The sequence below is a fragment of the Myotis yumanensis genome, unplaced genomic scaffold, assembly GCF_028538775.1.
Source record: "Myotis yumanensis isolate MYYU_CA2020_CCGP unplaced genomic scaffold, mMyoYum1.0.hap1 SCAF_2, whole genome shotgun sequence".
In the NCBI taxonomy this organism is placed as follows: domain Eukaryota; kingdom Metazoa; phylum Chordata; class Mammalia; order Chiroptera; family Vespertilionidae; genus Myotis; species Myotis yumanensis.
The window spans coordinates 72,479,937-72,493,514 of record NW_027223753.1 but is presented as its reverse complement, the minus strand read 5'-3'; the positions used below and the strand labels follow the sequence as shown (position 1 = coordinate 72,493,514).

The 13,578-nt window shown below is 35.7% G+C and overlaps 1 protein-coding gene across 4 annotated transcripts in view; it reads left to right on the top strand.

Moving 5' to 3' along the window:
- Positions 1-13,578, top strand: part of ARHGAP29 (Rho GTPase activating protein 29) — an 83,041-nt gene that overhangs the window by 28,091 nt on the left and 41,372 nt on the right. For all 4 annotated transcript variants that reach the window (XM_070405637.1, XM_070405635.1, XM_070405636.1 and 1 more), the window contains one exon: positions 9,588-9,722. In XM_070405637.1, the coding sequence (XP_070261738.1) occupies positions 9,588-9,722 (135 nt within the window). The remainder of the gene's footprint in view (positions 1-9,587; positions 9,723-13,578) is intronic.

The following is a 13,578-nucleotide window of genomic DNA, read 5'->3' as shown; positions in this document are numbered from 1 at the left end:
CTAGGCCTGGCCGCTGATCAGGGCTGATCAGGGCCGGGGGCCGATTGGGGCCTGCTGGACAGGGGGAGGGACTGCCGGCTGAGTGGGGCCTGCCTACTAAGGGGAGAGATGGGTGTGGGAGGTTGGCTACTGGCCCCAAGGAGGGAGCCATACGTCAGCCCCCCTGTGAAAGGGACCACATCTGCCGCCACTCACCCCTGGTTCCCCATGCTAGTCCGGGGCCCGAAGGCCCTGGCAGGGTCGGGAGAGGAGGCAACAGTTGTCGGGCCGGGCGCAGAAGGAACAGACACTGGCGCCCCATGTGGTTCCCCGCCTCTCCCCCTCCTCCTTCCCTCACCACCGTGCCACAATCGGTGGGCGGGCAGCAGGCTAATCAGGGCCTGCCGGCCAGGGGGAGGGATGGGGTGTGGGAGGCTGGCTGCCGGCCCCAAGGAGGGAGCTGGCCCTCACCCCCACCCCCATGGGAAAGGGGCCGCATCTGCCACCACCCACCCCCAGTTCCCCGTCCCAGCCCAGGGCCAAAGGCCCCGGTGGGATCAGGAGAGGAGGTGACGGTCACCTGGCCAGGCACAGAAGGAACTGATGCCGCCGGCTGGCCACGGGAGTTGGCTTGGGCGCGCACTGACTACCGGGGTCAGCTTCTACATTGAGCATCTGCTCCCTGGTGGTCAGTGCTCATCATAGCAACTGGTTGACTGGTTGTTCCAGTCGTTCTGGTTGTTCGATCCTAAAGGTCACTTAGGCTTTTATGTATATAGATATTTGAAGGTCAGCAGTTTAATATTTCTTATAGTATATTGATTATATGACACTATTTGTAAAATGTATTTTAATAAAAGTTTAGTATTGTGAAAATGGTATCTTGTTTTTCAGTTTTGTTTTTAAGTAGGCTAGAAAGGGAGATAAAGCTATCATCAGTTTCAGATAAAGTAATTCTCTAACTTTTAAAAAGTGCTTTCTAATTTAAGAGTGTATCACTTTTATTTTGTAAAAACATAACTGATCTCATAAATGATAGCTTCTAATGAATTCTAGATCCTAAATTTGACAGAACTACTATTTAGTTAGAAGAGAGAGATGTTAACTTTCTAGAGCAAATTTTATTGAACAAAAAGATTAAACAACAAATTTAATGCCATTAAATAATACGTTTTGTTGAAAGAGGGAAGTTCTGCATAAATTTCCCAAATCTTAATTGAAATACTGTCTTATGGGATAACCCATTTTCCCCATGGTGAATATATAGGAGGATGTGTAAATTTATTTCAGACAACTTTCAATGACTGTTAATTTGACTATTGATGATGATACTTAATTTTTGGCCCTTATAGTATACTAGAAATTTTTTGAAATCTTAGATACATTAAGTTGCAAGTCTTAGACATGCCCTTCTGTTGTGTTCTTTTAGAAATAAACCTCTCAAGAAGTGATTTCTAATGGGTATAATTTAGGATTGGTTAATGTAAATGGTAATAGGTTATATTTTAGTGCCTAGAAAATATGGATTGAATCTTTGAGGAATGAAGTATGAAATACAGGTAACTCATTCATTACACATGTGCCAGCTCTTAGGAAATTACTGTCCTCTTCTGTACTTGCCTAGAATGGTTTACTTAACACCACTTAAAATAGTAACTGGCATATTTGATTAGAAGTTAAAGCCTATTAAGTTACAGATTGTAGAGTATTATCATTAACTATAACTTTTTTAACCATGTTGATATATATTATAGTGATTAAGAGCACAAATTCTAGAGCTAGAATGCTTAAGGTGGACTCCTCATTCGGCCACTGGGCAAGTTACTTATCTTCTCTGTGCCTCAGTTTCTACATGTGTTCAAAGGAGTTAATAGTACCTTTCTCATTGGGTTGTTGTGAAGATTAAGTGATTTCACAAAAATAAAGCTCTTAGAATAAGTGTTTTAAAATGTCAGCTGTTATTTTTACAATCCCCAAGAGGCTGGATAAAGAAGGTGCTGTTCATGCTTCACTTTTATCCTATAAATTCAGAAGTCATTACAGCAAAAAAGGGAGTTTCCTAGTGATAAGTTATGAAACATTTTTTCCTCTTTGTTGTTTTCATTGCTTTCCCAGAGAGGTTAAGCTGAATTAACAAGACTGATTTTAAAAATTGTCAGGGTTTTTTTTAAACCAAGGAAAACACCATGGATATTTACTTAAGTATTTCCATGAAGTGTTTGCAATATAAACACTGTGGTATTGTGTTAATACATGAGAACCAAAAAAGTGGAGCTGGCTAATCTGTTTTCACTTGATAAGCTGAATGAAGCTGAAAATAAATGGCATAAATGAGTGAGACAAATTAAAATTCAGATTACCATATTACTGGGATGGTAGGTAAACAAACATTGGGATACTGGAGTTTTACTATTCTGGATAACTAGTGTTAAGATTTTGGTTGAACATTATTATATTTGCATATATAATACCTTTGTGTAGTATAAATTAAATTTCATTACATTGACAATGTGGCCACTATGAAATTTAAAAATTAATTTGTATTTAGTTATAGGACTAAATTAAATACTATAATTTAATTTTATTGACATAGAAATATTTTTATAAGTATATCTTTAATTATGATTTTATTTCTAAGTAATTTACTAATTTAGATTTTATATACAAAATGAAATTAATACTTAACTTTAATGTCTCATTTTTATTAGCCAAATTATTGTGGGACCTTGGTATATAAGTTTGTAATTGAATGTAATTCTATGTGGGACAAATCTGTTTTCAAAGGTATTTAGTTTGAATGGCTTGCAGATTTAATAGAAATAATAGATGTTTATATTAAGACTATAAAGCAGTTTTGTTTCTGCTAATTTATTTGATATTCACAGCTTTTTTTTTTTACAGCAACTAGGGCAGACGTTCTTACTAATTCCATTTTACTGATGATTAATCTGAGAGCAGAGAAGCGAAGAGTTTTGTATAAGGTTATTTCAAGGAAGTGTGGCAGATCAAGCATTGGAACCCATATTTCTTGATCTAAATCTATTGTTTTCTACCATACCAATTAGCCACTTAACCTTTCTTCTGTACTGGGGAAGAATAGTTACTGCCTTGGGCTTTGCTCATTGCTACCATTGTCTGGGCTTGGTGGGGGTACAGGAATATTTAGTGTTGCTGAAGGAGCTACTTAAACTCCTTAAAACTTTTTGTAAAAGTTAACTTTCAGCTTAAGAGGCCTTTTGCCTCATAAAAAGAATTTAAGGTAGCTTTATTTTATAAGGGAAAAGAACATTTGCTAAAAAATAAAGTCTCAGCTGAAGTATTATCAGGATATAGTGATGTGCTAGTAGTTGATGCTTCTACTAAAATATAGGAAAGTTTGTGAATCTTGTAATTAACATTTTCTCTGGTTGTCATGTTCATTTTTGTTGATTATTAGGCTTCAGAAGTGTATTCAATCATAGGAAATTGGAATTATTTATTGGGTAATATGAGATACTTCTGAAAATAACTCAGTTACTGTTTTTTAGTATTTTAATTTGAAACAACTTCAATATGTGTTTATAAGGGCTTCCTTATAGGAATAAAGGAACTTTAACTGATAGTTATTGGGATATTTGCAGTGCCTTTTGAGAAGAATCATAGCATAGAATTTCAGTGTTAAAAATTATTGACGATCCCAAAGAGTTTTTGTTGATGTGGCTTGTATCTATTACTGTTTACTGTGTTAGAAATTAAAACTAAGAACATAGAAAAACATTTAATACTTTTGAAATATATTCATTTTAACATTTAATTTCCTTGACTCTGAGAAGACCAGAATTAATTACCTTGGTTTATTTAAGCATTTACACCATTAGTATTTTGTAGTTCTTGTTTAATATCCAACACTAATTTTGAATATTGATGGTTGTTGTTAACACTCAAATATCAAGCTTTTTTGTCCTGAGACCCCAAAATAAGGCAACGTATTTTTACAGTATCTTCTAAGTATGTTGGTAGTTGTAGCTTTTATTATGAAACATCTGAGTAGGGGATAGAAATGACCATCTTTCTTTTTTAAGCTAACAGGTTTCATAAGGAATCCAATACAACTTTACAACACTAGATAATCACTAAATATTGGTTTTGATAAGTAGGCAGAATTATTGCCATAAGTTAGAGTTTCATTTAGTTATAGGCCAAACAAAGAATAGATTTTGCAGCACAAAATAGGGAAAAGAACGTAATTGTTATTTCTTACAACTAGTCAAATGTTATGTTTTCCACGAACTTCTTTCAAAGCTACTAGGTTTAATTTCAGACCTAACCTGTGTTACTAACCTGTTTCTACTGCTGCATAAACTAGTAATAAGAATAACGGTAAACATTTATGGAGGCTTATTATGTTCCTCCCATTTATGTGTTTTAACTGATTTAATTCAACCAACCTTATGAAGTAGCTACCATTATCTTCTTTTTATGGGTGAGAAAACTGAAGCACAGAGGAGGCTAAGTAATTAGATCAAGGTCTCTCAGTCACAGAGTTGGAATTCTGATTCAGGCAATATGGTTTTAGAAGCTATGCTTTTTTTTCTTTTTTAACCCCCATCCAAGGTTATGTTTATTTTTGTTGCTGTTTTGTTTTTTTTGTTTTTTTTTTGAGAGAGATAAACATTGACATGAGAAAGAAACATTGATTGGTTGCCTCCCTCGAACCTGCTTTTAACCAACCACTAAGCTATATTGCCTCAACTAAGTAAACCAATTGAAATAACACCTACAATAATAAAACAGAAAATAGATATTGATAATTTATTTAATGAAGATAGTTAATAACTTAATTATACAGCTAGCTTCATATACTCATTTCCCTAGGAATTAAAAAATATGTAAATGAATTTTTAGTTATAAAATAATATATATTTATGGAAAAATTTTAATAGCACATAAAATTTCTAAAATCCTTTGCCCATTTACATTTCATTTTTAATAGACTTTATTTTTAGAGTAGTTTTAGATGCACAGAAAAATTGAGAAGATAATAGAGTTTCCATATGTTCTTATACCCAGTGTCTCCTATTTATTAACATCTTACATTAGTATGGCACATCTGTTAATGAACCAATATTTGATATAATGCTACATTATTAGTGAAAGTCCTTAGTTTATTCAGATTTCCATAAATTTTCCCTATTGACTCTTCCAGTATCCTATCATATTATAGTTGTCATGTCTCCTTGGGCCCTCCTTAGTCATGACAGTTTCTCAGATTTCTTCATTTTGATGACCTTGACTGTTTAAGGAATGTGGACTAGGTATTTTGTAGGATGCACCTTGATTAGAATTTGTCTGATGTTTTCTCATGATTAGTTTGGGGTTATGAGAGATATTGGGAGGGAGGAAGATAACAGATGTAAAGTGCCATTTTTATCACATATCAAGAGTACTTACTATGAACATGATTTATCACTGTTGATTTTGACCATGATCACTCGTTTTAAGTAGTACTCTACTTTTTTCCATACTCTACTCTTTAAAGGAAGTCACTATGCATATGCTTCACCTTTTTGAGGACAAAACATCTACATTAATTATTGGGAATTCTTCTGTACGAGAGACTGTTTCTTCTCTTTCATTTATTCAGTCATTTATTTGTATCAGTATGGACTCATGGAACTTTATACTCTGGTATTATAATCTAGTACTACTTTATTCATTAGTTGCTCAAATTATTCCACCTTTAGCCATTGGTAGCTCTTTCAGTTGGCTCCTGTGCATACCTCTTCAATATGAGGATCTGTTTCTTTCAAGCTTTTACTTTCTAGTATTACAAGATGTTCCTAACTTATCTTATGTATTTGCTGCCCCAGACTGAAAATCAGCCAATATCTCAAAGGAGCTCTGGTTCCTATTATTGGAGAATGGTATTAGAAACTAAGCTCAGGGTGCTAGGTGTATTTGTTATTTCTGTAATATCACTTCTTTTAGGTCCTCTCAGGTGACAGCAAAGAAATGTGTGTATACTAACCTACATACTAATACATATTTCAAAATATTTCTCTATATAGCCACCTATATCTGTGTTAAGATAAACACGAATTCGTACTCAAATATCCTACTCTAATCCATCACCACACATATCATTATAGCTTCCTCCCCCTGCTTAATTGTGAATTTCTACTCCAACAGTGAGATACCTGGCTTCCACCATCCACCATCCATTTACTCAATTGTTGACTTCAAGTATATATGTATAGCAGTATCATAATTGTTAACCTGAACCTTCATTGAAAACACTTTATCAGCCATAGTATAGTGTTTATGTGCATTTTCTATGCCTTTAGTCTCAGAGACTTTATTCATTTCTAAGAGTACTTAGGCCAGCACCTGATTCCCTGTATTTTTTTTTTTCTATCAAAATGTGTTGGTTGAATTAGTCAGATTTTCTCTTGAAGACATTGTTCTTTCTGCTTCCATTATTACCTGAACTATTTTTCTGTGCCTTCTCTTAGAATATTCTTCACCTTGATATACACAGCTCCCAGCCTTGTCTGCTCTTCTTAGTCTACATATTTTTCTCTCTCTTTCCTTTTTTATTAATCCTCGTCTAAGGATATTTTTTCCATTGATTTTTAGAAAGAGTGGGAGGGAGGCAGAGGGAAGGAGGAGGGAGAGAGAGAGAGAGTGAGGGGATGGGGCGGGGGGAGAGAGAGAGATGTAAAAGAGGCACATCAATTGGTTACCTCCTGCACACACCCCGACCAGGGTGGGGGATCGAACCTACAACTCAGGTATGTGCCCTTGTCCGGGAATCGAACCCGAGACCCTTCGGTGCTCAGGCTGGCACTTTAACCATTGAGACACACCAGCCAGGCCATATTTCTCTCTCTTGATAATGCTGTTAATGAATTGAATATTTGATGGATGCTGTTAGAATATCTTGTTTTTTATCCTATATACAGTTTTTCTTTCGAGTGATTATCTTTTAACATTTTAGGAAAAATTTAATTGTATAATTATAATATGACACTATTAAAAAACATTTTTTTGTTTGTTTTTTAAGCTATTTCAATAGGGAAGCAGTACAACATTAAGAGTGTGGCTCATTTGGTTGGGTATCATCCTATGTACCAAAGATTGCTGGTTTGACTTCTGGTCAGGGTACATGCCAGGGTTGTGGGCTCCATCCCCTGCAGGAAGCACCAATAGATGTTTCTCCCTCTCTCCTTAAAAAATCAATTAAAAAATGACCTTTAAAAAAATATGTGGCTTCAACCATTATACTATATGATTTAAATTCTGTTTTCACAGTCTGTTAACATGGTGAACTTAGGTGTGCCTCAATTTTCTCATCTGTATAATAGAGATTTTAGGAAGCACTTAATAAGTGCTATTATAAAACACTAGAGGCCTGGTGCACAAAAATTTGTGCACTCAGGAGGGGTCCCTCAGCCTGGCCTTCACCCATTCACAGTACAGCACCCCTTGGGGGATGTCCACCTGTCGACTTAGGCCCACTCCCCGGGGGATCAGGCCTAAGCTTGCAGTCAGACATCCTTCTGGCAGCCAGGGAGTCCTCAGGGAAGGTCCAACTAAAGGCTCAGGCCCCCAAGGGATCAGGTCTAAATCGTTAGTTTTACATTCTTAGAGCTGCCATGGAGGTGGGAGAGGCTCCTGCCACCACCACTGCGCTGGCCAGCCATGAGCCAGCTTCTGGCTGAGTGGCACTCCCCATATGGAAGTGCACTGACCACCAGGGGACAGCTCCTGCATTGAGCGTCTGCCCCCTGGTGGCCAGTGCGCATCATAGCAACCGGTCATTCTGCTGTTCAGACAATGTGCATATTAGTCTTTTATTATTATTATTATATAGGATGTCCCTATTTCCCCCCTCTTGTCCCCTCTACCCAGCTCTTGCCCCCCACTTCTCTCTGGCCATCACCATACTGTTGTCTGTGTCCATGGGTTGTGCATATATTTTCTTTGGCTAATCCCTTCTTTAAATTCACTTCTTTAAATTTTTATTTTCAGATAAGTGCTTATAACTGCACTATTATATATTTTCTATTATATCATTTAGAATTAAGATATTTTTTAATTGAGCCCTTGTAAATTTTAGCACAATTTAATAAATTATGCTAGAAGCAATTAGGAGATTTTTCATGTAATGCATACACATTTCAATTAATATTTTATTAATTTTTAATTTTTTAATATTTTAATTTGAAATAATCTCATACATATAAAAAAAAAACTATAAAATACTACAGCATATTATATGTACCCTTCACCCAATTTCTTAGGTGTTAATAATTTAAACATAACCATTATACAACTAACAAAATTTGGAATATATTTTTCTTATAATCTCTTTAATGTTACTTAATCCATTTACTTTGTTTTTGTTAATCTTCACCCAAGGATAATTTTCCATTGAATTTTAGAGAGAATGAAGGGAAAAGGAGAGTCACATTGATTGGTTGCCTCCTGCACATGCTTTGATAGGGACTGGGGATCAAGCCAGCAACTGAGGTACATGCCCTTGACTGGAATCGAACCTGGGACCCTTCAGTCCACGGGCTAATGCTCTGTCCACTGAGTAAAACAGGCTGCAGCTTAATTCATTTAGTTTTAATCTATATGTCTTTATATTTAAAGTGGGTTTTGTTTTTGATTCACCCTCATAATTTGTCTTTTAATTGGTGCATTTATGCCACTGACTTTCAGAGTGCTTACTGATAGAGGTACTACCATATCAGGCGGTTTCTGGGCCTTCTGGGACAGGCGTGCCTTGACACCCCGGGACCCGCTGATGGGGTTCTGGGCAGCCGGCCTGCCCTGGATGGTGGCGCGCTGGCAGTTTGCGCTGTCCAGCCCTGCCTGCAGTAAGCAAATTAGCCGCCATCTTTGTTGGCAGTTAATTTGCATATCGTGCCGATTAGCCAATGGGAGGTGTAGCGAAGGTATGGTCAATTACCATGTTTGTCTATTATTAGATAGGACTAGAGCTCTGTAAGGTTGCAGAAAGGAAAATTACCTCAGAGTATTGTATTTAAGGTGGTTGTCTTTTTGAAACTTTTGAGGATTATTTCAGGGGTTTTAAGTGTTACAGGGTGATTTTACTTTTTGGTTTGCCTGGAATGGTGACCTAGGAATATGCCTATAAGTGCTGTCATGACTATGATTAGCACCCTCGTTTTCACTGGCTAGAATATTCTGGTTTGAATGATAAATTATGTTCTTAAATATTGGTTAATATCTCACAAACTCGTACCATATATATTAAAAATTATATTAGAATAAAAACACAAAGACAGGAAAAATGGTACCGTATAAAGTTTCCTTAAGGGAAATCTGGAGAGCATATTTTAGGCAGAGAAAACTGAAAGTTGACCATAACTGTGAGAGCCTTGAAATCCTTAATGAAAAAAATGATTAAAATTTTTTGAAGGCTATATGTATAAATTATATATAATTGCAATGATGAGAAAAGAAGGAAAGTATTTGTAGGCAAAAATTGTGGAACCAATGCTTCTACTTGAAATATGCTTCAGAATGATTTTTTCATTCTTTAGATTCCTGAAACTTGGTTTTGGAATAAAATTTATTTTTTTTCCTTTTTTTTAAAGACTGTTTTAAAGAAGTCATTCATATACGTCTGGATGAACTTCTCCGTGTTTTAAAGTCTGTAATGAATAAACATCAGAACCTCAATTCTGTTGATCTTCAGAATGCTGCAGAAATGCTTACTGCAAAAGTAAAAGGTAAGAAAGATTATTAAAAGTGGGTTGGTGAGGGCAAAAAAAATCCAAGGGATACATTTTCATTCATAATCACTACAGAGCCATCTCCTCTCGTTACAATTGTATGATGTGTATTAATAGGGATTATGTTGTGTACTTCTATATTTAATATTCCCACTGTCATACCTAAAACTCTTTCTCTTAAAACAAAAACTTTTTTGGCAGAAAACACTTTAAAAATACTAACATAAACTACACAAATGATGTTTAAAATGTTTGAGTTTTTAAAGTGTCCATATTCTTTTGAAGTAGGCTATTAGTATACCAAACATCCTTGTGTGAGGACAATTGGTGCTAGAAAAGTTATAGTGACTAAACTTAAACTAGGGAACCAAATGGAGAAAAAGAAGACTTAATTTGGACATTATGTAAAGTGTAAGGTGTGTGTGTGTGTGTGTGTGTGTGTGTGTGTGTGAAAAGTATGTGCTAAAAGAATCAAGAATTGGGACATTATCCTCTGATTAAATGACTTGCTGACCCATAGTAGTAGAATTTGTTAATCTGGGCTGAAGTACATAAGAAGGATTGAGGGTGACGGGAGTATTGGAGAAGAAATGAGACTGGAGGCACAGAGTTAATTTAGGAGATTGTTCGAAATAATGAGCTAGATGAGGATTAACAGGATCTACGGCAAAAGCTGGAATGTGGCAAAGTACAATTATGGATGTTACAGAAGAGGGGATGGGTGTTGATTTGATGAAATATGCCACAGGTTGAATATGAGGGGTTAAGTTGGGATTTGGAGTTGAAGATATGGACTTGAGAGTTGTTGTTGATATTTAAGTGGTGATGGAAGAGGATTATACCAGCTCAGTGTGTGTAGAATAAATATTGATCTGAGTATGAGATCCCAGAGACAGAAGATAGAGGAACTAGAGGAACACCTAAAAAGTAAGGAGATGATCTGGAGAAAGGTGTCATGAAATTTTAAAGTGCAAGGTCCTAAGAAGTGATCTTCAATGTTAAGTGTCACTGATAGGTAATGTGAATCCAAGTAAAGTAACTATAAAAAGCGACTCCCTGTGGATTGAATAAGGAAAAGAAAGCCTAGGCTTTATTGTGGAGCAGAATTACCTGTCCTGCCTCTCAAAGGCCAAGTAGGCATTAACTGGGCGAGAGGGTGGTGTTGGAGACTGATAGAAGGCTCTTGTACAAGAACTCTGGATGTTGAAGAATATGATATATACTTGGTGAACACCGTAGTATCTAGAGAGGGCAAATGGCAAGTGTCAAGGGATGAGGCAGGAAGAGCAAAAAAAATCTTTTCAATAAAACAGTCTATACCAGCCGTGGGCAAACTACGGCCCGCTTGAAATGAATAAAACTAAAAAAAAAAAAGACCGTACCCTTTTATGTAATGATGTTTACTTTGAATTTATATTAGTTCACACAAACACTCCATCCATGCTTTTGTTCCGGCCCTCCGGTCTAGTTTAAGAACCCATTGTGGCTCTTGAGTCAAAAAGTTTGCCCACCCCTGGTCTATACCGTACTTAAGAACTGCTTCCTCTACTTTTGACATAGACCTGTCCTGTTTGTGTGGTTCTCTTTTTTCTGTATTTCAAGTACTGGGGGGAAAAAGTAAATAGATAACTTCTGTTGTGGCTTTTAAAATTTTGCTTAATAACCACATTTGTTTTTAAATAGACTGTTTATAAGTGCTACTTAACTTAACTTAGATAGGGAAATTTGTGTCTATAGATAGTATAATTTCCATGCTTGGAAATAGCAACCACAGTTCATTTAATTGTTGTCAGTAGCTATTGTGTGCAGTCAGGATGTCCTGGGGAAGGAGTGTGCTTGTGCATGGTTGGTGTCCACATTCCAGAAACAGACTTGAAGAAAGTGGCCTCTCAGCTGCCTTGAAGATCTTTTTTTTTTTTTTGGTGGTAAAGCAGTCTTTTGAATATTATTTCCCATTATGACTATCTTTACCCTTGGGATTATTGTTAGGATTTTACTTTTGTGTTTGATGAAATTTAAAAGATTACTTTGTTGGGAAACTTATTCTGGTTCAATAGGATTCCATGAAACTAGAGACTAGAAAACTTTAAAAATTATGTTGTATTTGGTATTTGTTTTTAAATAATGCGCCCTCCCCCCCCCCCCCCCCCCCCCCCCACACACACACACTCTTATTCTTGAGGTCAAATCAGAGCCTATTTAATTCTTTCTTTTGATGATGGTTTAGTTTTCCAATTCTGGACAGTCATGGGAGAGGTAGAAATCATTTTTGAATGTCTGTTTTGTGTCAGTCTAAGTGTTTTTCATAAGCTTTCTACTTTAAAATTTTAAAAAATATATAAGGCACATTTTAATTTCTATTTTAAAAAGAAGAACATAAAGGGAAACTGTTGTATCAGAAAGTGTCAGGAATGTGGAAAATACCTTGCCATGACCCCCTGATTACACTTAGAAAACAACTATGACCTACCTTGCGTTGGAGATGTTAACTGTCCAATGCATTTTGCAAATATAGCAAACTGTTAAAAAAAATCACATATAAATACTGAACCACTTTAGAATAAGAGAGGTATAATCTTGTTTGTGTTACTGCAGGTTTGAATGCATGAAATCCCTCCACTTCTAAGTATAATAAGTGAAAAATTAAATCTGACTCCTCTTATTTTGTATATTAAATGTGAAATTTACCTCTTATTAACTTTAAAAGAAAAATCCTTAGCTTTTCCCCATTCATTCTAGTAGTGATTTGTATTTCCTGTGTCTCCTTCTGTTTCCAAGCAGGAAGTTCAGTCTGATGAAATATTTGGAATATGATAAGAGAGATAGATACAGCTTATTTTTGAAGTAGATAAAGACATCTTCAGCATGCAGTAATTGATTATGTACTTATGTATTTGTATTTTCATTAATATTTACAATTATTTTGGTCTCATTTGTAATGTAAATTAAATCTCATTTGTAATATAAATTTTTCATGATCTGTGCTTGGCCTATATTTAAAATTTGGCAAATGAAAAAGAAAAATAAGCTTTACTAACATATCTAAAATTAGAGAAGCATCATGTTTTCTTTCTGTTTTGAAAAATTAATTTTTAATAGGCAATTTATTTATCCCAAGAGTGGGGAACTTTTTCCTGCCAAGGGCCATTTGGATATTTATAACATCATTCCCGGGCCATACAAAATTATCATCTTAAAAATTAACCTGCTATATTTTGTCAAACATTTAATTCAGCCCTAATGCAGGGCCACATCAAATGATTTTTCAGGCCTTATGCGGCCCTCAGGCCGGATGTTTTTCACCCTGATTTACACAGTTGATAATGGAAATAGTGTAAAAGAGTATTTAATGGTGAAGTTTTCTACCTCAGCTACTTACTTAGCCACCCATTCTTTTCCCTAGATAAGCAACAGTTGTTATTGTTTTTTTGTGTATCTTATTATGCATATATAAGCAAATACAATAGGTTTTCTTTTTTATCTTCCTTTTTGCACAAATCATAGCATTCTGCTCCTTGCTTATTATTCTGTTATCTATACGTAAAGGGTCTCTTTACTCTTTTGTTGTTTGTTTTATTGTTTTCAAAGCTACATGATAATCCATTATATTGATGTACTGTAATTTATTTCACCAATGTATTACTAATAGATGTTTGGATTGTTTTCATTTTTTTTTCTGCTACATACAATGCTTCAGTGTTAATTCTTAGATAGATAATTACTGGATCAGAGAATGTGTGTGCATTTATATTTTGGACATTGTCAAAGTGCCCTCCATAGAGGTTTCCCCTTCTGATAGCAGTGCTGACAAGGCTGATTTTCTGTACCTTTGCCAACAGAGTTGGTTATAAAG